The following is a 27,270-nucleotide window of genomic DNA, read 5'->3' as shown; positions in this document are numbered from 1 at the left end:
CAGGTGTATATCTTCTTAATTTGGCGTTTCAGGAGTGGGGTGGTTTTAATCACTCCAAAGTTGGCGTTTCGTGAGTGGTTTTAATCACTCCAAAGCTAGCATAACATTATAAGAGCCTGTGGGAGAAATGTCAGGCAGCACCACTGACGAGGAGACTCCTGCATGCGTGTGCACAGGCGCGTACGAGAAATACACTGAGCAATTATTCCAGTGTCAACAATGGAGTGTCTCCACCTGTTCACCACTATATTGAGGCACAGATGGTCAGTACTTCAGTGCTCATGCCACCTGGTGGTCATTCTGGCCAAATGAAAACCACAGAGAGAGAGGTGGCAGAGACATGAACACAGGCAGATTGGGAGACTGATCCATAGTATAGAGAAATTATAGCCGGATTTACATTTAGACCGACCGGAGAGGAATTAACAATCCAATTAGCCTCTGTGAAATACACCCCCCCCCCCCCCCCCCTTTACTCCATTTATATGTATTCACATTTTATATACTTAAAGTAAACAGCAACCACCGCTTCTGATAGTCAAATCGAACTTCAGAGTAGAGCTCACTCTCATGTCTACCTGAAATTCAAACATATTCATAATGAGCTATGAAAATAAATAACACTTGGAACTCTGGGCAATCCCCTCCATAGACATACTGTCCATCTTGACATTGCACTGAAATCATACATTTTCACAGCTTATGTTGGCATGTCTTGTCAGGTTCAGACAATCATGTGTACTGTATGTCTCCCATCTATTGACACCACTGTTATAAATGTCAGGTTGCCAGATATTCAAACAATTCTAAAGTGTTTTTTTGGGAAAAGAAGCTGGGGTATAAGCACACGTCTCTATTAAAACAGCTGTCTGTCAAGCAGGAACAGCGGTCTAAAATGTCAATATGTGGTGCTTTAAGTATAAAATTATTGTTTCTATTGTGCAACTCAGTCCGAGTCTGTCAGGGTGAATGAACAAAGAAGGGGGGGAGAGAAGCAACACACACTCCCAGAAAGCACTCACGGGGATAAACAGAATACAGTCATGCATACAGTGTCTTTACACGAATACCTCAAGTTCTATGTATAAATGTTTGCCTCCTGAGGCTAAGCCAGTCAGTATGTTAATAGCAGAATGAATACACAAGTATTTCTCACACAATACCAGACATGAGTGTACTGAAAGTAACTTTTTATTTGAGTTACAATTATTTACATGTAATCAAAGACAACGTCCTCAAAACCGGTACAAACTTTTTTCATCCTGCAACGGTGTTTGTATTTTTTTGCTTTTACTTCAAAATGACAACTCAGAAATATTGTAGAAAATAAAAATATCAGCTTCAGAAAAGTAGTCTAGCATTCTAACATCCACTAACCACTATTTACAGGTGTTTACATTCTGAAATTCCTTTCATTATAGAAACCGTTTAACAACCAAACGGAAGCAAACAGAAAAACGGAACGGACCTAACTGAATTTGTCCAATAGAAACCCTTGTTTTGTTTGTAAAAACATTTTGCAACAGAATCGTCATTATGAATACATCCTAGATTTGCAACTCAACTTTTAGGTAACATGTCTGTTCAATTGCAGCTCTACAAATCAGAGGGAAATTAAATCTGTATGGCAGTTATTCAATCAGTATCTTATTGGAGCACAGGACTAGTTAGAGTAGCTGAAAGGAGGTTTAGGGGTACTGGTTCACCGCTCAGAGTTGGAAGGTCATGTCCAACATGATGACTTAAGACACAAGGGGCAGTAAAGAAACACTACAGCCCTGTCCAGAGGCTACCACTACAAGCAGATCGGAAAGGATAGGTATAAGCAGTATGGTAGTTACTTCACTTTTCCCTCCGATAAACTAGGTAGAATTGTCAACATTTTACTATCCAGTGCTCACAGACTTGGGGGTGCCTAGGGGGGGTTGGGGTTAGGACAGGGATCACCAACACAGGGTACTAGGTGTGCAGGCTTTTGATAATTACTGCAGGGCTGGATGCAACCTGCACCCCCTGTCCAGAACCAGGTGGTGAACCCTGGGCTTGGTTCTGGATCAGCGCTACTTGAAGTGGTAAGATACAATGCCCACCAGAGGAGGCTGGTGAGGGGAGAACGGCTCGTAGTAATGGATGGAGTGAATGGAATGGTACCAAACGTGTGGCCATTCCAACCATTACCATGAGACAGTCTTCTTCATTTAAAGTGCCACTAACCACCACTGACAACCACAGTATGGGCAAACAATGTTCAATGAGGATTATGCCAGGTGGCCGAGGTTTGGTTATTATTAATGTTAGTCCGGTTTACCAGGGTTTCTGGGAGTGTAATGAAAACCGTACAAACAGCAGTTAATATATCCAGCCACTTCAAGTGATGTGTTAGGTGGAACATGTAAAAGGTAAGGAACTGTAGAGACTTGAAGCATCTCACACAGCATAACCACAATCATAAAAACGACCAATTGCAAATTTAAAACACAAAACTCAGTTTGACTGTAAAGTCAAATTTGGAAGGGCAAAGAGTAAAACTATTTTTAAAAGTATTCAAGTGCCATTATTTAAAAACAAATACTTAACATCAGTCATCCTGAACTGATGATTTCTTAAAATGTAGAATGATGTTACATTACATGACCTTGTGAGAATAACTTAAACAAGCATTGAAGAAAACTCCAGAAGATTTCAACTTGACTGCGAGCTTATGCAAATGGTCATAATCAGAACTGAAATTTAGAGGGGCTTTCTACAGTTCCCTTCCCTTTTCTACAACCATCACAGGCCATTGTGTGTGTGGTGTGTGTCTTGTTCTTCAGAATGAGAACACATGTTGAAGCAATGCCAGGGACACTGTTGGGACACCGATGATCTCTGGTGGATTCTCTGTACAGCCCGTCCTGCTGGGGATGCCACATCTGACATAACCTTGCTAAGGTTGCCAGATCTGGTGGGACCCTTGTTGGGTTGCCAGATCTGAAAAGATGTCCCCTTATCTGCACTCAAGAGTGCAAAGAAGGGTTCACTAACAGTGGTCCAGATAGTCTATGACACGAGAGATGGACTTATGCCCTGTGGTGCCAAATGCACACTGAAAAAGAGATCGGAGAGAAAGTTAGCTTGTATTGTGCTCCTATGTAAAAGGAGAAAGAGATGCTAGGTCATTATCAAAAGACGTCGCCTACTTACAGTAAGGTTCATGAAATTTAAGAACTTCTTCAGCATTTCTGTCATTATTGAGAAATCTCCCTTGGGAAGGTTTTCCCGCACAGTTGTCACATTAACCTGAGGAGAGAGAATGAAGCAAATACACATTAAGGGGCAAAATTTCCCTCTCGCAAAAATACGCAACCAGCTGAAATAACTAAGCAATGACAAGTTATTTTCAGCTCACCTTTCGGTGCATCTGCACAGATCTTGGTCAACTCTGCACCGATGTAGGTAGAGCAGAAAATGACTCACGAGGTGTTTAGAGGAGAAGGCTACTAGCTTTCCCACGAATTTCCATTTATCGATGGACTACAACAGTACTCAAGCTTTGAACTACGCTTTTATGTTACCTAAAGTAGTCCAGAAATAGTCATATAAATAGTTTAAATTAGTCCCCCCAAAAAATCTGTGCTTTTATGTATTCTGCAATTGTATTGTGTCATATTAAGTTTAATAGTTTAATAGCTTTTGACAGACTCAAGCTCTCGCAAGTGAAATCTAATGCAGCATTTATGCAACTGAACTGCAACTGAACTGCAAATGAACTGGAAATGAACTGGAATCAGCGATCAGGTTCTTTTTTTCTGCTTCCTCTCATATTGTTATTTGTTTATCAGCTAGGACAGAGGTAAAGGGGAAAGAGAGAGAGAGTTGCTGAATAAGTGTTCCGGAATCGATCGCATGCTGCAGTGGTATAGGAGTTCGAGGCAGTGGCTTAGACCACCATAGGCCACGATCGGGTTATTCTATTCGCCATGGACAAAGTAGAGCACTGCAGTTGCCTTTACTTTTCACTTACTTGTTAATAAGTATATATATATACACTTATTAACAAGTAAGTGAAAAGTAAAGGCAACTGCAGTGCTCTACTTTGTCCATGGCGAATAGAATAACCCGATCGTGGCCTATATATACACACACATCTATTATTATTATTTTATTATTATTATTTTTATTTCACCTTTATTTAAACAGGTAGGCAAGATAAACCTGGCCAAGATAAAGCAAAGCAGTTCGACACATACAACGACAGAGTTACACATGGAGTAAAACAAACATACAGTCAATAAAACAGTAGAAACATGTCTATATACGATGTGAGCAAATGAGGTGAGATAGGGGAGGTAAAGGCAACAAAAAAAAGGCCATGGTGGCGAAGTAAATACAATATAGCAAGTAAAACACTGGAATGGTAGATTTGCAGTGGAAGAATGTGCAAAGTAGAAATAAAAATGAGGTGCAAAGGAGCAAAATAAATAAATACAGTAGGGAAAGATGTTGTTTGGGCTAAATTATAGGTGGGCTATGTACAGGTGCAGTAATCTGTGAGCTGCTCTGACAGCTGGTGCTTAAAGCTAGTGAGGGAGATGAGTGTTTCCAGTTTCAGAGATTTTTGTAGTTTGTTCCAGTCATTGGCAGCAGAGAACTGGAAGGAGAGGCGGCCAAAGAAAGAATTGGTTTTGGGGGTGACCAGAGAGATATACCTGCTGGAGCGCGTGCTACAGGTGGGTGATGCTATGGTGACCAGCGAGCTGAGATAAGGGGGGACTTTACCTAGCAGGGTCTTGTAGATGACATGGAGCCAGTGGGTTTGGCGACAAGTATGAAGCGAGGGCCAGCCAACGAGAGCGTACAGGTCGCAATGGTGGGTAGTATATGGGGCTTTGGTGACAAAACGGATGGCAGTGTGATAGACTGCATCCAATTAGGTTTGTAGGGTATTGGAGGCTATTTTGTAAATGATATCACCGAAGTCGAGGATTGCTAGGATGGTCAGTTTTACAAGGGTATGTTTGGCAGCATGAGTGAAGGATGCTTTGTTGCGAAATAGGAAGCCAATTCTAGACTTAACATACGTTAAGGTATTTGTAGTTGTCCACGTATTCGTAAGTCAGAGCCGTCCAAAGTAGTGATGTTGGACAGGCGGGCAGGTGCAGGCAGCGATCGGTTGAAGAGCATGCATTTAGTTTTACTTGTATTTAAGAGCAATTGGAGGTCACGGAAGGAGAGTTGTATGGCATTGAAGCTTGCTTGGAGGGTTGTTAACACAGTGTCAAAAGAAGGGCCAGAAGTATACAGAATGGTGTCGTCTGCGTAAAGGTGGATCAGAGACTCACCAGCAGCAAGAGCGACATCATTGATGTATACAGAGAAGAGTCGGTCCTAGATTATTGCCATTGTCTTTGACAAGATTACATTTCTCTTCCTGATATTTTGCAAGGGGAAAATACTAGCACTGCACAGATAACACTATTAGCAAAAGGCTCTAAGGAAAACGCCACTCGAAGAGACCTACCATCAAGACAGAAGAATGGCACTGGTTTGCAGTAGCCTATACAGATGTAGGATCTTAATTTGATCAGCCTGTTGCAGGACAACATTCCTGTAATTAAAAAATTGTAGGCTATTTGAGGTTTAAAAAGGCTTCTGAAGTTTATAATTTCCACTTTGGAATTCAATACATTTTCTGTAATAGAAAATCAAATCAACCACTAATGTCCAAGTATAATCCACATTTCCTGTTGCTGCAGGATTATTTTCTTGCTGTAGCAAACTGGTTCAAATTAAGATCCTACATCTGTACTTCAAATCTGCAAACTTAATCAAGCCCTTTATTGATTAGTTGAATCAGGTGTGTTAGTGCTGAGATGGAACAAAAGCCTGCACCCCCAGTGCGAGGAATGAGGAACATGGTTGTCACTAGTTTGCCGGAAGCTTACCTGACTGCCCTGACACAGACAACCCAGGAGCAGAGCTGTGTAGGAAGCCACAATGCTGTCCTCCATGTGCTTCCCAGCATGCTGCAGAGCTACACCACCACAGAGAGAGAGGGTGAAGGAGAACAGCACTCGACATGGAGTAGTGATACAATTGGAAACTGTTACAAAAAAATCATTTTACACAGACCCACATCTTTACCTTTGTTGAGATCTAGCTCCTCGTCTTCCTCGTCTTTCTTTGTGTCATTTTCCTTGTCATTTTCACCGTCGTTGGTTTCTGCAGCGACCCACTGGATCTCGCCCGATGTCTCCTGCCACTCCCCGCTCTGGTCCTGGGGCTTGGGAGGTTCACTGATGAGGTCATCAGTCTGCGCCTCAGCCAATATGGCTGCTCGCTCCCGCTCCAAGAAGAACTGTGGACGGAGGAAAAGACAGTCAAACTCCTGCCAGACAGACATTAGCTCTGGCCGTCAGCTAATCATCTGGTTACAGACTCATTTTCAGCCGGATACTTATTCCACTTCATATTAACTACGATGAACAATATGAATCTTTCTAGCAATCTATTGATAGGATAGGCTCCTGTCAGTCACAAAGCAAGCGATGACAGGGAAACACATTCTGCCTCCCAGTACAATGTGTGTGCTTGTGGTTGGTTGCTGTCAAATTTCTTTAAAGAGGAAGATAACATGATGCTCGTGAATCTGCATGTCAGTGGTAACAATTAGTTGAAATCCACAACGGCCTAATTATTGTTTTCTGGCACATTCATTCATTTCCTTTAGAGTGTTTCAGTCTATTTACTGTGCTTTGACAACTGAATAGCAAGTGTTGACTAGTTTATAAAAAGGTGTCCAACTGACTGAATAAAGTCAATCTCCTATATCCCTTTACCATTGTTAAATCATGCAAAGTAGTTATATGTCCACATTATCGCATTGGGGCAAGTAAACCAAAGGATTTCCTAGGAGGTCGGGTTTTGCCAGACAGTGATGCTAAAAGTAAGTGACTCGTCTAGTCAGTCAGTCTGGCCTAACGATCGCGTCGGCGAGAGAGACATTTATTTGGCTCACTACTTTGCACAGGCTCCTGAAGTGCCTAGGCTTTTTGGTGATTATCTGCAGATAAATTATGACAACATTCAATAAAGATGGTGAATCATCACTGCAGGAACAATAGGTAGAGGAGAGCCTCATTCTGGTCCAAATATGATCATTAGGGCCCTCATGAAATCCAGGCATTAAAACAGAATTCAACAACATTCAAAAATGTATTGACCTTAGTAGGGAATAAACTAAATGTTTTGAAAAGGCATTATTTTCCCGAGATAATCATACGACATGAACAGAATGCATCCCTGAATCCCATTTCCTGCAACTTTCTAAAAGCCAACGAGAATGCCCCCATCGGTGTGTGTGTGCAAGCGTCTACCACTATGTGTAGCCGTTAGCGATGATTTTGACAGTCAAAAATCTACATCTCAGATTTTTCCCAAACCTCAAAAGTGGTCTCATATGGCTTAAGCTTTGTTGTAGACTTAGAAAACCAACTAAATTGGATGATCTATAAAAAATAAATAAAAGATAAGTGATCTGTGAGCAAAAACCTGACAAAATATAGAAATTTGGGAACCTGGAAAAAACAAAACAAATTTGACAAAACTAAACGGAATCAGAACGATATAACACTTCACTAAATATTCCTGATCATATAGGCCTAGACGATATCCAAAATAACTAACAATACACGTAATTCATACATTTTTCAGTAATTTAAATTGTAAAAAGTAATGCCTTTCGACAATTCACAAAACATTTTCCAATCTGGGAGGTAAGTCAATAATGTCGCTGTGTATTTCTGATGGAATAAAGGCATTAGAATGTACCAGAGGACACCAAAAGAGCTCATTCGGCAAAAAGGAATTCAGCCGGGGGCTACTCTATGTACTTGTGGAAGACTCAGACAAATGCACAAGAGTAACTCAATTAATTACCCGTGTTTTTCGATCTTCTTGCTACAAATTCCCTTCAAAATTATTCTGAAGTAGTAATAACAGAACTATTACCTGCACCAGAGCAGCCAGGGCACTTGAAGAGGATTCCTTGGTCTTCTTCTCAGCCTCACCCTCTGTAAGGGCTGGTGTAGCTGGATCTGTGGAGGCTAGGAATTGTTCAGGGTTCTGGGTCTCTTCTCCCCCTGCCTCTCCCTGGATGCTTTCAGGGGTCTGGGTCTCTTCTCCCCCTGCCTCTCCCTGGATGCCTTCAGGGGTCTGAGTCTCTTCTCCCCCTGACTCTCCCTGGATGCCTTCAGGGGTCTGGGTCTCTTCTCCCCCTGACTCTCCCTGGATGCCTTCAGGGGTCTGGGTCTCTTCTCCACCTGCCTCTCCTTGGATGCCTTCAGGGCTGGTTGAACTGGTGAACTCCATGTCCACCAGACAGTGGCGGTTTCTGGCACTGTACTCCACCAGGTTAATCAGCAGACCCAAGCCCTGTACCAGCGTGCACACACACACACAGACAGGAGGAGAGGAGCGATGCTGTTAAAAAGGCTCAAGGACATACACTTCATTGAGACCCATAATAAAACATTGAGCACAAACAACCTGCAATTACTACATTGAAGCTTCGGTTTTAATTACTACCTAGGCATTCATTAAGTGGCACTTCAATGAAGTGGGTACACAGGAACCACATGCTTCAAAGATGGGTCCAAGTAACTGGATTTGTGTAATCATTTCCAAGCAGGCCTACAACACACACAGCGCCTCTCACCAGGACTCTGATGTCAAAGCGTTGTTCCTGAGGTATGTAGCGTGGGACCCGTAGGACACAGTTGAGTGCTGTGATGATGAGCCGGTCCTGCACTCCAGTCTTAGTGCTTCCCCACTCTAAAAAAAAAACCACAGTACAGTCCAGAGTTACCTCTCAGCCGCCACCCTGCAGCTAGCTGGGGTGTGTTATGAGGACTCTAGCACAGCTGGGATGCGATCAAAAGAGACGAGGAGCAGAGAAACAAGGCACTAGGATTGGGAACGCATTGCGCTAGCTACAATGTTGCTCGATGTAGAGGTCATGTTGATGCAGTGATATTACCATTGTCGTGGGTGAGATTGAGTAGCACCCCTATGACTGCCCTCATGCAGTCCTCAACGGCCTTGCCCACGTTGCTGAAGCTGCAGTGGGGCAGCGCCGTGCCTGACGAACACAGAGAGCTGTTCACCTCCCGGCTGTAGCGCTGAATCATGTCCTCACAGTACCGCAAACCTCTGAGAGACATGAAGCAAGAGAGAGAAATGAAGCAAGAGAGAGAAATGAAGCAAGAGAGAGAAAGCGAGATGGCGCGAGCGATAGAGAGAACGCAAGATGGAGCGAGCGAGCGATGGAGCAAGCGAGCGTGGGTGTCAAAAGATTAGCATGCCTTTCAGTCTCACCTGGCAGAGGACACTATGAGCTGAGAGTCCTTGTAAGCGATCAGGTAGCCCTGGTTCTCTGGGTTCTGGACAGTCACCTGCAATGGAAGGACAGAAAGACACACTAGACTGATGTTGAAATGCCTTTTCAATTGTCAAATCAAAGTTGGTCACATGAAGCAGAGAGTGCAGAGTCAATGTACTTTCCCCTCTTGTATTCAATGAATGGATTTCAAAACTCAGCCTGCCAACACTCCTTGATGTTGTACTTACACTGTCCAGTACTCTTAGACACCTCTCTGCCCCCCATAGCGATGACACCAGCTTCTCCTTGTCTTCCTCTTGGCTCAGGTTCTGAACACATTCTTTCACTGCAGAAGACAATAATTCACATGTATGCCAATGACTATGTTCTAACAAAGTAAGATGGCCTAGATAAGATGCAACTTATGAGACTTCCTAAGTGAACATATTATTATTACTATTATTATTAAGTAATGACTTGTATTTATTTGATCATTAAATGTTGAATAATACAACAAATGCAAAATATTCAAATAGTTGCAGTTATTTCAATGTTTAACAGTATATGAAAAGTGTATTTCCCAGTACTGACTTTTACATGAGTCCTTTGTATTGCTGTAGACTTCACTGCCAGATGAGACCAACTCAAAGTAAAAAGGACAAATCAAACATTTCATAACCTATCTGGCAGCCTTAACAAAAAATAAACTCAAGTCAAAACTGTTACAACACACACCTTTATCTACAATGTGGTCCAGGCCTCCCAGTAAGCGCAGCTCCTCTTTGAACCAGTCCCCGGCCCTCTTCGAGGTCAGAGACAACAGGGTCTCCATGGCCAGGTGACACGACTGCAAAACAAACAAAGTGCTATAAAAATCCAACTCACCATCATCAATACAAAGACATTCTGATTGACCCCGCGTACCGTGATGTTCTCCAAGTCCAGGTGCTTGTTGTGAACCGTCTCACATAGCTTGCGGATCTTCTCCTTGACCTTGGTCATCTCCTTGGCAGTGAGCTGGTCCTGGTGGTGGCCCGAGTGGTCGTGCTCCAGCTCCAACAGTCTGATCATCAGCTCCAGACTGGCCCGGTCCAGGTCCATGTTTAACCTGTCTCTGCTTAGGATGTACATCAGAGAGGCAGTACACAGGGCCAGGTTCTGGAGAAGAGTGAAGGGAGAGTGGCGAGGGGCAACAATCAGTTCAAAAGCATTTGGTTGCAGGGGAAGACCTTAAATATTGTCCTTGTTTATTCAAATTCAGGTTCAATAGCAAAATGTGAAGTGTCTACAGGACAAATAAGTCATTGCCACAAATAAGCTGAGGTAGATTTATTGAAACACACTGGTTTTGTTACCATTAGCTTGGGTCAGTTACTACAGTTTGAGTCAATTGTGGTTGTAGACGTCAGATTCCTACCGGATGCAGCGGGGCATCATTCAACATCTTGAAGACCTGAGCCACCTTCCCTCTGGCCCGTAGGTGCATCCGGAAACTGGGCATTGCACACCTTGCGGCTAAACTGATTATACTAGAGAGAGGCGCAAGAGAGGGGGAGAGTGTTTGAAGAAGTTCAGAGGAGAAGAGCACATAAAAGTATTAAGTGGACAAGTAAATATAATGAAAGTAAATGGGTAAAAACACAGCACAGCTATGTTCAGGTAGCTACAGAGATGTTCGATCAGGTTTAAGTCTGGGCCACTGAAGTACATTCATACACTTGTCCTGAAACCACTCCTGCATCATCTTGGCTGTGTGCTTAGGGTTGTTGGGTTCGGGTTCGTGGTCACCTCCCTTACCAGGACCCTTCTCCCACGATTGCGCAGTTTGGCTGGGCAGCCGGCTCTAGTTAGAGTCTTCCGAACTTCTTCCATTTAAGAATGGAGGCCACGGTGTTCTTGAGGATCTTCATTGCTGCAGAAATGTTTTGGTAACCTTCCCCAGGTCTGTGCCTCGACAAAATCCTGTCTTGGATCTCTATGGACAATTCCTTCAACCTCATGGATTGGTTTTAGCTCTGACATGCACTGTCAACTGTGGGACCTTATATTGACAGGTGCCTATCCAAATCATGTCCAATCAATTGAATTTACTACAGGTAGACTCCAATAAAAGTTGTATAAACATCAAGGATGATCATTGGAAACAGGATGCACCGGAGCTCAATTTCAAGTCTCTTAGCATAGGGTCTGAGGAACTGAATACTGCTTTTTATTTTTTAAACATTTGCAAAAAATTCTAAAAACCTGTTTTCACTTTGTCATTACGGGATATTGTGCATAGACTAAATGAAGAAATTCCTCAATGCATTTTAGAATAAGGCTGTAACACAATAACATTTGGAAAAAGTCAAGGGGTCGGAATTCTTTCCGAAGGCACTCTGTGTGTGTGTGTGAATATGGAAATGTTAAATAAGAGCTCTTTTTGCCAAGGTGGACAATGTTGAGTGGGTTTATCTTACCTAAGGCATCGTGTGTTGAGTGGCTGGCTGCTCTTCAGGCCTGTCTCCAGGTACTCAAAGTCATCAGTGAACTCCTGGTTTTCACCAAACTCTACCACATCGTTGAAGTGCTTCACATTATGCACAACCGTGTACAGCTACAAGGGGAAGAGATAATGACTGACATTTACACAAGAAAATGGCACTGAACATTGAGCAAAATAACCATGATTTAAAATTGTTATCTAATGCAAGTGTCTGTGTGCATGTGTGTCTGTCCAAAGAAAAAAAAAAAGATAACATTTTCACAGCATGCAAAGCGGCTCCACTCGATTAGTTCCATTAGCTGACTGGGATAATACTCCCTTATCAATAACTATGTGTGTGTACGCAGGCCAACAGAGGTTTTCTAAGGCGAAGACACTGCCCAACAGGATCGATTCGGTTCAGTTCCTCTTGGTAAGGGGGATGTGCAACCAACTGTCTGGTCAAGAGCACAAAGACAAATCTGCTAGTTGTGGCTAGGCCTTAATGAAACAGCATGTTCCTCAGGAACCCTCCTGCCCATACTGTGTTTAAAATTAACAAAGACAAGCTTTACACGGCGCTCTAAATGGACATCAACAGTCTAAACTGTGTTTGGAATGAATAACGACAGAGTGGCCTGCGGGAGATAAAAAAATAATCCATACAAGCACGCAAACGCAAATTGTGAAAATGGCAGATAAGTGGTCGGGTGATGTTAACAGTGCAAAGATCATGCCGACTGTTGAGGGAGTGAAGCGTCACCCAGCATGCCTGGCTCACCTCCTTGTGTTCCTTCCTGCATTTGAGAGCTGTGACGATGTCCTGGTAAGGCTGAGTGGGGATGGTCACAGACTTGATGACTTTGGGCGGTGGGGGAGGCGCTTTGAACAGACCGTCGTCTTTGTGAGAATTGGTGTCCTTGCTACTTCCGCTCGATATGCTGGCCTGGAGAGGGGAATAAATCAAAAAGCAAAGTTAGAGACAAACAAAATCTAGTTCCAGGTGCCCTTGGACAATCTAAAATGTCTCCTATTGGGACATTTTCAAAGTCTTGACTAAGCAGAACACAGCTAATATGGATTTAAATTTCCCGCTCTGAAATCTCAAGTAGGTGAGGCTGCTATTTGGGCAATGCATTATTTACAGGACAACGCATTGTTAGACAACGCATTGTTATCGTCTTACTAGAGATCGCAAATTCAATACATGGTGTGCATGCGTGAATTTGTGTAAGGCAGAGCCCTGGCAGTGTCCTAGAGTAGTTCTCACCGGAGCAGTGTGCGCGCAGGCAAGGGGTGGCAGGGGAATCTCCTCAGGCTCAGGCTGGTTCCAGTGGCGAGCATTGTACACAGCTTTAGCAGGGGACTGCACAACACACAACCACAGGAACAGGGTAAGTACAGTAGCACTGGGAATGATTACAGAACAGCTTTCAGGAGTAGTAGAAAGGATTCATGATGAACTAGCAAAACAAACCTAGACTTCCTCAGTTTTGGGAACAGTAGGTACTAGATAAATCTGACTTATTATTAGCCTCATCACAATACCATAGGAGCTAATAGCGGAGAATTGTATAATAAACAACTTCATAAGGTCTAGACTTATGAAGCTACGTGGCTCTTTTCATCAAGTTGCTTTCTGAAGACTCCTGGACAAAAACGGTCACTTCTTTTCACTTTGACCAAAACCGACTTCCGAAATAAATACATTATTCCCCTAAATTGCACCTTGGGGACATTTAAGTTCATCTTATACTATTATCCTATCATCTCCACGACTCAGGAAGCTCACTTTAATAAAAATTCTATCCATTTGGAGGAAAAAAACATTAGATCTGTTATAAAAGTGGAGAGTTTGTGATGGAAGGAATACAAACATCAGACATGCTTTATGTTTTAATGATACCGAATAGGTCTACCTATGTATGGGTATGTTCGGACACTGCATTCTAATGGAAAACTATCCATTTTTGAAGTCGTCTAGTGCAGGGTTTAGCAAACTCGGTCCTGGGGCCCCCCCTTGGTGCACGTTTTGGGTTTTGCCCTAGCACTACACAGCTGATTCAAATAACCAACTCATCATCAAGCTGTGATTCTTTGAATCAGCTTTGTAGTGCTCAAGCAAATAAAAAACATGGACCCAGGTGGGCCCCAGGGCCAAGTTTGGGAAAACCTGGTCTAGTGCATATCCTGAACTTGACTTGCCTATATTGAGAAGTGTTGTGATTAACACAAACAATGTGTTTTTTTTTTTTAGCTATGAAACCAGCAGACCGATTGGTATAAAAAAAACATTACTTGCATCATTTCTGATTCCATTTCCCCCCCTTGCCCTCACCACCACCTTCCCTGGTCCTCACCACCACCTTCCCCTCACCATCCACCCATGGTTGGAGAACCTGGCGGAAACAGTACCCGTCAACACATTTTGGACACACCTACTCATTCAAGGGTTTCTTTATTTTTACAATTTTCTACATTGTAAAATAATAGTGAAGACATCACAACTATGAAATAACACATGGAATCATGTAGTAACAAATGAAAATATGTTTCATAGTTTATGTATTCATTATTATTCTAGAAAATAAAGAAAAATCCTTGAATGAGTACGCATCCAAACTTTTGACTGGTAATGTGTGTGTGATATATATCACACACACTATAAAATATTAAGAACCCTCCTAATATTGAGTTGCACCTGGTCAGTATGTCATGGAAAGAGCAGGTGTTTGTAATGTTTTGTACACGCAGGGTAAAGTACTCCTATTTGTTCTGGACTCCAAGTGAATCGGCAAATCAACCAATCCCTCATGTCCACAGACTAATCCATCTTTCCAAGTCTATCACAATTGTGCTACATCTTGTTTTACTGTGCTGTCCCAAGGGTCTTGAAACACTATTTGTACCTTGTCTACAGATATTGCCCAACAAATAAATATTTTACCTAAGAGTATAATCATATTTTCCATGAATAGACTGTGGTTTTTCAGATCTAACAGTACTGTTTGTAGGTTCATCTGAACACAGACATTAACAACCACTGCTAGACCTGACTGCAAATGCGAGCTACCGAAAGACAGTACAAAAAGAGATGATCTATTGATTCTGTTTCTTCATTGCAGTCTTTTCACAGAGCTGACTGTTCAATGCCCCCATACATTGCACATTATTTGTGTGTAGCGGGAATTTTAGTTTAAATTGAAAAGAATGGATTGATGCGTCAAATGTTTTGTATCAGTTCATATTGTGACATGAAATCTGTTCCAACTGTCTTGAATGTTAAGCTGTATGTTGTCAAACCTCTCAACCTGAAGTGAAACTGATATATTTTATGATTCACACTAGTAATTTTAAGCCATGCATGGTTTTTGATTGGCAGCAGACAACCTAATTAATTCCTTTCTCTTTTGAGTAATTGCCTTTTCCATTTTTGTGGCAGAGCTACAATGAGCAGTTTATATTTTTGCATGTTCCATCAAAACAAGTATGTGAGTAAAGTATGTCAGACCCAAAAAAAAAGAATGACGGAGCTGATGGAAAGAGCAAATGTCTGTAAACCTTTCAAATGTCGGCAAAACAAAATACGCTAGATATGGGTGGATAATTTGTCGTCTGTGAAATAGATCATGTGACAAATGGCAGCGGAAATAATTTATTACTTAATTGTTGATAGAATAACTAATGTCTTGGTAAATTACTCAGACCCCTTGACTTTTCATTTTGTTACGTTACAGCCTTAACTTCTTGGATATAGGGGGCGCTCTTTTAATTTATGGATAAAAAAAAAAAAGCCTGTTTTAAGCGCAATATTTTGTCACGAAAAGATGCGACTATGCATATAATTGGCAGCTTTGGAAAGAAAACACTAACGTTTCCAAAACTGCAAAGATATTACCTGTGAGTGCCACAGAACTCATGCTACAGGCGAAACCAAGATGAAACTTCAACCAGGAAATGGGCAGAATTTGAGGCTCTGTTTTCCATTGTCTCCTTATATGGCTGTGAATGCGCCAGGAATGAGCCTGCCCTTTCTATCATTTCTCCAAGGTGTCTGCAGCATTGTGACGTATTTGTAGGCATATCATTGGAAGATTGGCCATAAGAGACTACATTTGCCAGGGGTCTGCCCGGTGTCCTTTGTCTAAATTGGTGCGTAATCTTCAACTGGAGGCATTTTCCATTGAGATTCAGAGGAGAACGCACACTTCCACGAACGATATATCATGGAAGAGATATGTGAAAAACACGTGGAGGATTGATTCTAAACAACGTTTACCGTGTTTCAGTCGATATTAGAGTTAATTTGGAAAAAAGTTTGACGTTTTGATGACTGAATTTTCGGGTTTTTTTGGTAGCCAAACGTGACGCACCAAACAGAGCGATTTCTCCTAAACAAATAATCTTTCAGGAAAAACTGAACATTTGCTATCTAACAGAGTCTCCTCATTGAAAACATCCGAAGTTCTTCAAAGGTAAATTATTTATTTGAATGTTTCTCTGGTTGTGAAAATGTTGCCTGCTGATGCTAACGCTAAATGCTACGCTAGCTGCGCTAGCTATCAATACTGTTACACAAATGCTTATTTTGCTATGGTTGAGAAGCATATTTTGAAAATCTGAGATGACAGTGTTGTTAACAAAAGGCTAAGCTTGAGAGCTAGCAGATTAATTTCATTTCATTTGTGATTTTCATGAATAGTTAATGTTGTGTTATGCTAATTACACTCCTGGATACAGGTTTTTTTTGTAGCTAAACGTGATGAACAAAACAGAGCGATTTGTCCTAAACAAATAATATTTTGGGAAAAACGGAACATTTGCTATCTAACTGAGAGTCTCCTCATTGAAAACATCTGAAGTTCTTCAAAGGTAAATGATTTTATTTGAATGCTTTTCTTGTTTTTGTGAAAATTTTGCATGCTGAATGCTACGCTAAATGCTACGCTAGCTATCAATAATCTTACACAAATGCTTGTTTTGCTATGGTTGAAAAGCATATTTTGAAAATCTGAGATGACAGTGTTGTTAACAAAAGGCTAAGCTTGAGAGCTAGCATATTTATTTCATTTGTGATTTTCATGAATAGTTAACGTTGCGTTATGGTAATGAGCTTGAGGCTTTATTCACGATCCCGGATCCGGGATGGCTAGAATCAAGATTAATTAATATAAAGAAAGAAATATCTATATATTAAAAAAAAAAAAATCCTCAGCAATCTACAAACAATACCCCATTATGACAAACCTGTGGTAAATTCAATTGATTGGACATGATTTGGAAAGGCACAGACCTGTCTAATAAGGTCCTACAGTTGACAGTGCAAGTCAGAGCAAAAACCAAGCCATAAGGTTGAAGGAATTGTCCGTAGAGCTCCGAGACAGGATTGTGTCGAGGCACAGATCTGGGTTAGGGAACCAGAAAAAGACGAAAGCATTGAAGGTTCCCAAGAACAGTGACCTCCATCATTCTTAAATGGAAGGTTGGAACCACCAAGACTCTGCCTACAGCTGGCCGCCCGACCAAACTGGGCAATCGGGGGGGGGGGGGGCCTTGGAGGTGACCTTCAAGGAGGTGACCAAGAACGAGTTGTCCCACTGACAGACCTTCAGAGTTCCTCTGTGGGGATGAGAGAACATTCCAGAAGGACAACCTCTGCAGCACTCCACCAATCAGGCCTTTATGGTAGAGTGGCCAGGCGGAAGCCACTCCTCAGTAAAATGCATGTCAGCCTGCTTGGAGTTTGAGGTCTGTCTGAGTTTACAACCCAAAACTAAAGAACATCAAATGAATAGCTTGATTAGAGTGTCTAGTTTGAGAAACAGACGCCTCACAAGTCCTCAACTGGCAGCTTCATTAAATAGTACCCGCAAAACACCAGTCTCAACTTCAACAGTGAAGAGGCGACTCCGGGATGCCGGCCTTCTAGGCAGAGTTGCAAGAAAAAGCCATATCTCAGACTGGCCAACAAAAATAAAAGATTAAGATGGGCAAAAGGACAGACACTGGACAGAGGAACTCTGCCTAGAAGGCTAGCATCCCGGAGTAGCCTCTTCACTGTTGACGTTGAGACTGGTGTTTTACAGGTACTATTTAATGAAGCTGCCAGTTGATGACTTGTGAGGAGTCTGTTTCTCAAACTAGACACTAACATACTCAGTTGTGCACCGGGGCCTCCCACTCCTCTTTCTATTCTGGTTAGAGCCAGTTTGCTCTGTTCTGTGAAGGGAGTAGTACCAGATCTTTAGTGTCTTGGCAGTTCCTCGCATGGAATAGCCTTCATTTCTCAGAACAAGAATAGACTGACGAGTTTCAGAAGAAAGTTATTTGTTTCTGGTCATTTTGAGCCTGTAATCAACCTGCAAATGCTGATGCTCCAGATACTCAACTAGTCTAAAGAATGACAGTTTTATTGCTTCTTAATCAGAACAACAGTTTTCAGCTGTGCTAACATAATTGCAAAAGGCTTTTCAAATGATCAATTAGCCTTTTAAAATTATAAACTTGGATTATCTAACAAAACATACCATTGGAACACAGGAGTGATGGTTGCTGATAATGGGCCTCTGTAAGCCTATGTAGATATATTTTAAAAATAATATCAGCCGTATCCAGATACAATGTCTCCACTATCTGATCAATTTGATGTTATTTTAAAATGGACCAAAAAAATAAAGTAGTTTTCTTTCAAAAACAAGGACATTTCGAAGTGACCCCAGACTTTTGAACAGTAGTGTACATATTACCTCGACTAAACGGTGTCCCCGCACATTGACTCTGTACCGGCACCCCTTGTATATAGCCTCGCTATTGTTATTTTACTGTTGCTCTTTAATTATTTGTAACTGTTTCTTCTTTGCTGCATTTCTTCTTAAAACTGCAGTGTTGGTTAAGGACTTGTAAGTAGGCATTTCACTGTAAAGGTCTACACCTGTTATATTCGGCGCATCTGACAAATAACATTTGATTTACCATGCACTGGATAGATACAGCAGGTGTAAACGGTACAGTGAAATTCTTACAGTGCAGAGTACTGTTGTTCAACTGTTGCTGTATGACTCAGCTACTGTGGCTGGTGCAGTTACTACTCATTATTGGAATTAAAACAAATCTGTTGGTCCTCTTAACTGGCTTATTAATCACTCATTTTCATGGTCAATCTAGGCATGTCAATTATGAAAATGGTGCGACTTTCCGCTTGATTTGGTAAAATGTTTGAGTGGAGGAGAGAGGTTCTTGTGACGTTTCTGAAGAGTCGTGTAATTAGGCCCGTCCCATTCATCTGCCTGGCAAAAAAACGCTTTTATATATCCAGTGAAGCAAAGCAGACGTGATCCTGTCATTGATTCCAGCACAATTATCCCTTCAAAAGAGAATGTTCTCTGGCTGCTCACTCACCCTTGAGTGCTTGAAACATATTGAACATATCGTCCCCATAGTGACAGCAATTGTTGCTCGTATCAGTGTTACCTCATGAGCACAGCTACACACACAAACAAAACTCTTTCCATACACAATCTCCCACACACACATACACAATCCACACACAGAAACATCAGACTTCGTAACTTCCTCATAGGGATGTGAATGGTTAACCGTTAAATCGATTAGCCGCCGAAGATGCATTTGACAGGTTATCGGTCTATAGGTTAATTTGCATAATGATGTGTATTAAATTGGTGCGTGTGTATTTTCATTAGTCGCTAAGTATCTTAGTTGTCACACGCGCACAGCATACAGAGCCTAGTTTGAGGAGAGGAACAGCACAGCACCTGTCAGACAGCACCTCCTTAAAAAGCTGCCACAGGAGTAAAACATTATTTTATAAGCACCAGTCATTGCGCAATGTGCCAATACCAACAATTCTAAATGCAATAGTGTTTAAAACAGACGGCCACGATTAAAAATAGCTATATTTATTTCTCAACGTAATTCAAGCGCACCTCTCATTCGAGTGCATAGGCTATAATCAACGGTAGGCAGACTATCAGCGAGTCACCCACCACTTTGCAACTTGAGCTTGAGGCAGTATAATTGTTGGAAACCTAAATAGTAAATTTTACTTCAAATAATGAGGCATGTCTTTCTTACCTTGCTTCAAAGTAGCCTAGCGAAATCCCACTAGAGAAATGTGGAGGCAATTATTATTATTTTAATAAAGACATTATTTCTCTCCTGTTCTATGGGTTTTCATATCAACTTTCTTTCGTTAGTCCAGAAGCACCGTCCTAGTCATATTAGCAACCCATCCGAGTGGTTGCTATTAGATTCTCCATCTTCCTAAGTTTAACGCTCGCATTAGCTGCACTGTTTAGAACTGGGTTTTCCAGCTAATTGCATTTTTTTATTGCTGTTTTATTAGCAGTTTCATTCCAAGAGTTGCATGTTCAATAATAGGCTATAGCCTTTTGACTAAGAAGATAGGCTTGCTATTGTCCATTCCTTGTATGCATGCATAGTAGGCTATTTTCTGTGGGTCGCCTAATTTTACTGTTGGGAAGAAACGGAACTGTTTGTTGACCAGTTAACGAGGTTAGGTTAGCTGGCAACAAAACGGACAGAAATGTGCATCCCTCCTCCCTCACCTTTTTTGGTCCACTGAAGATCTTCCTGCCAATGTCCTTGGATGTGTCCCCTTGTTTTCCTGAACGACCCTTCTGCTCTTCAGACCCACCAAGGTTAGAGTCATCAGAAAACTCCAGAATATCTGAGTGGGGGAGCAGCACAATGAGGTTAACAGTGGAATCAACATGATAGAAATACATCTACAATAGAAATCCAGTTACATGGTGAAGGCAAACTGACAGTAAGCAAAGCATGAGCCTAACAAACTATCATTGTTCACACACACACAAACAACAACAGTCGTGAAGAGGGCACAATAATGCCTCTTCACCCTCAGGAGGCTGAAAAGATTTGGCATGGGCACTCAGACACTCAAGAGGTTCTAAAGCTGCACCATTGACAGCATCTTGACTTGCTGCATCACCACTTGGTATGGTAACTGCTTGGCATCCGACAGCAAGGCGCTACAGAGGGTAGTGCGTATGGCCCAGTACATCAATGGGGCCGAGCTCCCTGTCATCCAGGACCTCTGTACCCAGGCGGTGTCAGAGGAAGGCCCTAAACATTGTCAAAGACTCCAGACACCAAAGTTATAGACTGCGCTCTCTGCTACCGCACAGCAGGTGGGGCCAATGCAACAAGTCTGGAACCAACAGGACCCTGAACATCTTCTCCCCACAAGCCTGCTAAATTGACCTATCTGCATTGCACAAACGCTTAACTCATCACATACGCTGCTGCTACGGTTTATTATCTATCCTGTTTCCTAGTAACTTTATCCCTACTTATATGTACATATCTACCGTGTACCCCTGCACAAAGACTCTGTACTGGTACCCTGTGTATATAGCCAAGTTAACATTACTCATTATGCATCTATTCCTTGTTTTTTCCTCTTTGCGTTGGGAAGGGTCGTAAGTAAGCATTTCACTGTTGGTCTGCACCTGTTGTTTATGAAGCATGCAACAAATATTTGATATTTTGACAGTATGACATAGCCTCTCTCACCTGTTTTTCATACAGCTAAAGCCTTTTTTACCTATAGACAAACAAACATCAACAGTGTATATCACCTGTATTGCTGCTGCTCTGGCTGTCCTGAGAGTCGCTGGGCTGAGGGCTATGCACACTAACAGCCATGGCTGCTACCGCCACAGCTGCAGCCTTCTTGGCCTTCCTCTTCACTTTGACATGGGTGCCATCCTCTTCGTCACTGTCACTCTCGCTGAGGTCGTCAAAGCCAAAGTACTTGATCTTGTAGCTGCTGCCGCCGGCCGTGGGGTCCGCGCCATCCTCCCCCTCCTGGTCACCCTTGTCCTCAAAGCCGAAAAATTCCAGCTTGGTCTCCTTCTTGGATTTACTCTGGGTGGTGCGGAACCTGATGTTACAAGAGGAGAATCATTTAATTTCAAATCAGCAGCTGACATGGAACACATGAAAACATAGTCAAAGGATTCAAATGTCTTCTAAAAACAAAAGAGGTGCTTAAATTGAGAGAACAGAATCACCTAAGTCTCAATGTAGTAGAAAAATTTGGTAAACCACATATAGAAAACAATTATAGGGGCAAACTAAAGTGGGTATAAGAGACATTACGTGCTCAACGGTAAATGTATACCAACGTTCAAAAGTTTGAGGTCACTTAAATGCCCTGGTTCTTGAAAGAAAATTTAATTTTTTGTCCATTAGAATAACATCAAATTGATCAGTAATACAGTGTAGACATTGTTAATGTTGTAAATTACTATTGTAGCTGGAAAAGGCTGATTTTTTATGGATTATCTACATAGGCGTACAGAGGCCCATTATCAGCAACCATCACTCCTGTGTTCCAATGGCACGTTGTGTTTGCTAATCCAAGTTTATAATTTTGAAAGGCTAATTAATCATTAGAAAACCCTTTTGCAATTATTTTAGCACAGCTGAAGGCTGTTGTGCCAATTTAAAGAAGGCGACTCCGGGATGCTAGCCTTCTAGGCAGAGTTGCAAAGAAAAAGCCACATCTCAGACTGCCCAATAAAAGATTAAGTTGGGAAAAATAACAGACACTGAACAGAGGAATGCTGCTTAGAAGGCCAGCATCTTGGAGTCACCCCTTCACTGTTGACGTTGAGACTGGTGTTTTGCGGGCACTATTTAATGAAGCTGCCAGTTGAGGACTTGCGAGGTGCATGTTTCTCAAACTAGACACGCAAATGTACTTGTCCTCTTGCCCAGTTGTGCACCAGGGCCTCCCACTCCTCCTATTCTTGTTAGAGCCAGTTTGCACTGGTCTGTGAAGGGAGTAGTACACAGCAATGTACGAGATCTTTAGTTTCTTGGGAAATTTCTCACATGGAATAGCCTTCATTTCTCAGAACGAGAATAGACTGACGAGTTTCAGAAGAAAGTTTTTTGTTTCTGGTCATTTTGAGCCTGTAATCGAACCTGCAAATGCTGATGCTCCAGACACTCAACTAGTCTAAAGAAGGCCAGTTTCATTGCTTCTTTAAATCAGCACAACAGTTTTCAGCTATGCTAACATAATTGCAAAAGGGTTTTCTAATGATCAATTAGCCTTTCAAAATGCTAAACTTAGATTAGCTAACACAACATGCCATTGGAACACAGGAGTGATGGTTGCTGATAATGGGCCTCTGTATGCCTACGTAGTATTCCATAATTGTTTTTAAAGAAATCTGCCATTTCCAGTTACAATAGTAATTTACAACATTAACAATGTCTACACTGTATTTCCGATCAATTTGATGTTATTTTAATGGAGAAAAAATCCAATTATTTTCTTTAAAAAATATGGACATTTCTAAGTGACCCTAAACTTTTGAACAGTAGCGTACATTTGTACAATATCAAGCAAGTAGTACCAAGCATGTCATGAAGGACCAGTGGGAGGGAGGAGTTAGAGTGTACTGTCTGGACCACAGCAAGTGGAGTCGTTTACCTGTTGGGTTTGGCTGGAGGTACGTCTGCCTTCTTCCTCAGCCGTCCCACCTCCCCCAGGTCAGTAGGGAGTGTGCTGGTGATGAGCTCGTCCATGCTGCGCTCTATGGAGTCCTGGATGGTGACGTTACACACCGACAGGCAGGATGGATGCAGCACCGTGTAGTCCCGTACCCGACCCCTGCCAGCAGGTTTGGCCACCGTTTTGCTAGCATTAGCACCGGCGCTACCGCTGGCAGTGGACACACTGTTGGACTTCAGTGCAGCCCGAACGCTGGCGGCTACAGGCAGTTTGACGTCGCAAGCAGCAGAAGCATCTGGAACGTCAGAGGCCTTGTTGGGTTTGGGACGGATGTATTTCCTAGTGTTGCAGGGCCTGAGGAGGAACGGGGAGGGGGGAAGGTTGTCAACAACAGGCTCGGCCGGGGCCTCCTGTTGAGCATTTTTCATCCCAGCTGAGAGCCCATCCTGGGAAGAAGAGAACTGTGAGTCTCCGCTAAACCCTGGTGCCTCAGCTGAGTCTTTTTCCTGGAGAGGGTCCATACTAGTGGAGGAGGTAGAAGACCTCTGGGTCCCTATTAAGCTCCATTCCACATAGGGGTCCTTGGGCACAGTCTTTGTAACAGAGGACTGAGCAATAGGCTTCTGGTTACTGTCCGATTTACTTCTGTACAAGGACTGGCTACTCTTTTCTGCACCCTCATTAGACAATGTTTGCTTGCCTGTGAGCACAAAGCAGATGAAAGAGCAAGTTAACAGAAGGAAGCATTATACATTCTACACAAGCATTATATTGTAAAATACAGTTTCAGACTTTGTTCAACACGGGTTGTTTGGTTTGTATCATTTCTAAATCAGGTATTCTAAATGAAATGGGTACAGACCTGCTGAGACGATAGTGTTACAGTAAAAATCCTGATCTCTCTTTAGAGAGCTATCAGGGAGAGACAAAGATGAGATAAGCTGACACAGAAGCTGCCAGCAGAGTGTAACAAGCTCACAAGGGAGCCCTTCACTTTATCTGCTCCAGAAATATCCACACACCACCACTCTCATCATAAGCAATATCACAAGGATCAAGTAAAGCAGTTGTCCTTACATAATAAAAAACGCAACAAAAAATGAAATACAAGAGACATGCATGGTGTTCTTTAGCTACTGTAGACATACAAGTATTCTACAAGCACCTGTGGAAACATGTTCCCACCAGACACACAACAGCTCTACTGAAGGTGGTTGGTGCTGCAAAACACTAGCACTTTAAGACAGACACAGGCTCAAGCTAGACTTTTGAGTGCCTCCCCCCATGAAAACATGTCCAACATGTTTAAAGCCAACAGTAAGTCAGTTTTCTTGCATCCAGTTCTTACCTGTAGCTGTGCTGTTCCTACTGTTATCCACTGGGACTGTGGTTGTAGCAGGTGGCGTATTACTGGCCTCACCTTCAGCTGGTTCAGACTGGGGCACACTGTGGGAGGTGACAGGATTGGACTCATCGTCGCTGTCAAAACCAAAAGGATCCTCTGAGCTGTCGTCATCCTCAATGCGGGGCCTCTTGAGTAACTCGACTACCTCAGGCTTTTGAAGGGGCCGCTTGGAGCCCAGCTGGGCCTTGTAAGTGGTTTCTCCCCATTTGGTGCTCAGTGTGGCCTTCTTGTTGGAGAAGACCTCATCAAATTTGGAGTTGGCCTCCCCTCCCTTACGGCTGTAGGTTTTACCAAATCTGGATGTCATGTTGATTTATGTTACATATTCTCTGTGGGTGTAACACGAGAAAACAATGCATTTAGTTAACTAGAACAATATTTATCTCATGCAAAGCTGGTGGGTGGTGTGAAGGCCTACCTGCAAAATAGATTGGATGTTGTTTTTCCCTGAATACAGTTTATAATGTAGTGGCTGATTAAATCAAACGACTAGCTATCAGCTTTAGCTCTGCCGCTGAGGTTCGAGATTACGTTGCTAATAAATTAGGTGTGATGGGGGTCATTGCAATGATAGATTCACTAAAACCACAGTAGCTACCTACAGCATCTAATTGGCCGACTAAGCTCAAGCAATGTTAGTTTATTCGGCTAGATAGCTATCCAGCTCTAGTTAGCTAACGTTTCCTTTCAACACTAATCTCAATCTATGATATTGTCAGCACTAGTAACGTTAACAGCTAGTTAACCAGCTAACTAGTTACACATTGAAATTAAACATAGGCGCGATGTTGCGTAGCCAGCTCACTGGCCAACTAGTAACGCTCAACTCATGACACGGCTGACTGGGCCAATGTAAGAAAAAGGCCGGACATCTGCTAAAAACCAGCATTAGCTATGTATAGTAGTTAGCTAACGTTACTGCGAACTGTAGCTAGCTATGTTTACATGTCTAACGCGTTAACGTTTGCTAGCCAGCAAATGCAACGTTAAAGATGTTATTTTCTGTAACAAAAAGGTGTCGAAATGCATCTCTCAAAATTAGGTACCTAGTTACATATTAAAACAAGATATGGTCCGAAATGCGCTTTAAAACACCTAAAACACACCTCTCTCAACTCAGTGGGACCGCTTCTTCTGCACCCGGCTGGGCCTAGTCTGACTCCGGCGTACTCTAATCGCACAAAACAAGCCTTAACTTCGTGAAACAACGATAGCTACCGTTTACAAATACGACGCAGATGTACCAGGGAAAACAGGCGTTTAAAGAGCTACATTGATAACCGAAATTGTCAAGAATTCCTCCCAGATTCCGGACTTCATTTATTTTACAGCGCCAGTGACTGCCATTAAAATTTACCCTCCCTCTGACTTCGGATGTGGCCAAGAAAATTGCGTCACTTCTCCACAATACAGCCGTTGACCAATCATCGAATATAATGTTTTGTAGTGCCCAAGCGACTTTGACGAGTTGTGTCAGTAAACGTGTGTGTGATTGGATAAAAACTTAAAGAAAAGTGTTTTCGATGGTGCGCAAAGAGAGGGTGGGCGAATACATTTCTGCATAGTTCTGCAGAAGTATACTGCCCCCAGTGTGGAATGAGAACATAACTACTGTAACGCCATAAAATCTGATATTTGAGATCAGAGTTTGTAAATCATAACGTCCTTCCTTGACGATAAAATAAAAAAATTGCCCTTTCTGGAAAATCCTGTTTACCTGGTTGACCAGCTTGGTCAAGCTTGACGAGCTTGGTGAGCTGGTTGACAAGCAGTAGCGGTGCGTGCCTCCACTATTCCACTATTAGCCTACAACCTACCTAATAGTTGTGCGCTAAGTACAAATTCGAAACAAAGTTGTAGCATGTATAAAAGCATTTTAAAATACAAATAAGCTTTGGCACTGAACTGGGATCAAGATGTATTTAAATGAACACTGCTTCATGCACAGCTTTGGGGCAAGTGGTCAATGCTGCAATCACTGGCTATTACTCAGACTTGAAGTACATGGAACAATTGTATGGCCTGTAGGCCTACGTCTGAGCGAGGAGAATGTAATGATTGATGTACAATCACAGAAACAGAAGAGGAAAGCTCATGTAGAACCACAGGAGGCTGCTGAGGGGAGGATGGCTCTTAATAATTCCTGGAATGGAGTAAATGGAATGGTATCAACCACATGGAAACCACGTGTTTAATGTGTTCATACCATTCCAACATTCCATTCCAGGTGTTACTACCTCCCCAATTAAGGTGACACCAGCCACCTGTGTGTAGAACATGACTCATTGCGACTGGTAGAGATTGCCAGGGGACTAATCTAAAACACAGGTATCATAACCCCTAGAAGTCAGTTTAGCTCAGCTATGTGCATGACATCACATTGCGATGGTTAAAAGAAAGTGATTTCGGTCTCCAAAGAAAAGTATTTGCATAAGTTCCTCTGACCTATAGATACTACATCAGGCTAACAAGTCTGAGGACTATATGATCAAACTAAAATTATTTCTGGGTTAGAC

General features: G+C 42.3%; 1 protein-coding gene across 2 annotated transcripts; it reads right to left on the bottom strand.

The window, feature by feature from the left end:
• Positions 1-1,169: 1,169 nt before the first annotated feature.
• LOC109889981 (wings apart-like protein homolog) lies at positions 1,170-26,233 on the bottom strand. Of its 2 annotated transcripts, none has more exons than XM_020481886.2 (20): positions 25,861-26,233; positions 24,698-25,083; positions 23,329-24,049; positions 21,461-21,765; positions 20,408-20,529; positions 13,093-13,188; positions 12,604-12,768; positions 11,818-11,954; positions 10,776-10,887; positions 10,283-10,516; positions 10,094-10,205; positions 9,607-9,704; positions 9,355-9,431; positions 9,017-9,189; positions 8,696-8,811; positions 7,990-8,412; positions 6,124-6,337; positions 5,925-6,013; positions 3,184-3,279; positions 1,170-3,085 (listed from the first exon to the last, which is right to left on the bottom strand). In XM_020481886.2, exons 2-20 carry the CDS (start codon positions 25,059-25,061, stop codon positions 3,020-3,022), a joined length of 3,720 nt encoding a protein of 1,239 aa, XP_020337475.1. In that variant the 5' UTR covers positions 25,062-25,083; positions 25,861-26,233; the 3' UTR covers positions 1,170-3,019. The 2 variants fall into 2 exon arrangements, with proteins under 2 accessions (XP_020337475.1, XP_020337476.1); XM_020481887.2 differs by lacking the exon at positions 25,861-26,233 and adding an exon at positions 25,173-25,849.
• Positions 26,234-27,270: the final 1,037 nt, after the last annotated feature.

This window comes from Oncorhynchus kisutch, linkage group LG4 (genome assembly GCF_002021735.2).
Source record: "Oncorhynchus kisutch isolate 150728-3 linkage group LG4, Okis_V2, whole genome shotgun sequence".
Classification (NCBI taxonomy): domain Eukaryota; kingdom Metazoa; phylum Chordata; class Actinopteri; order Salmoniformes; family Salmonidae; genus Oncorhynchus; species Oncorhynchus kisutch.
The sequence above is the reverse complement of the archived record's forward strand: the minus strand, read 5'-3'. Positions and strand labels throughout refer to the sequence as shown.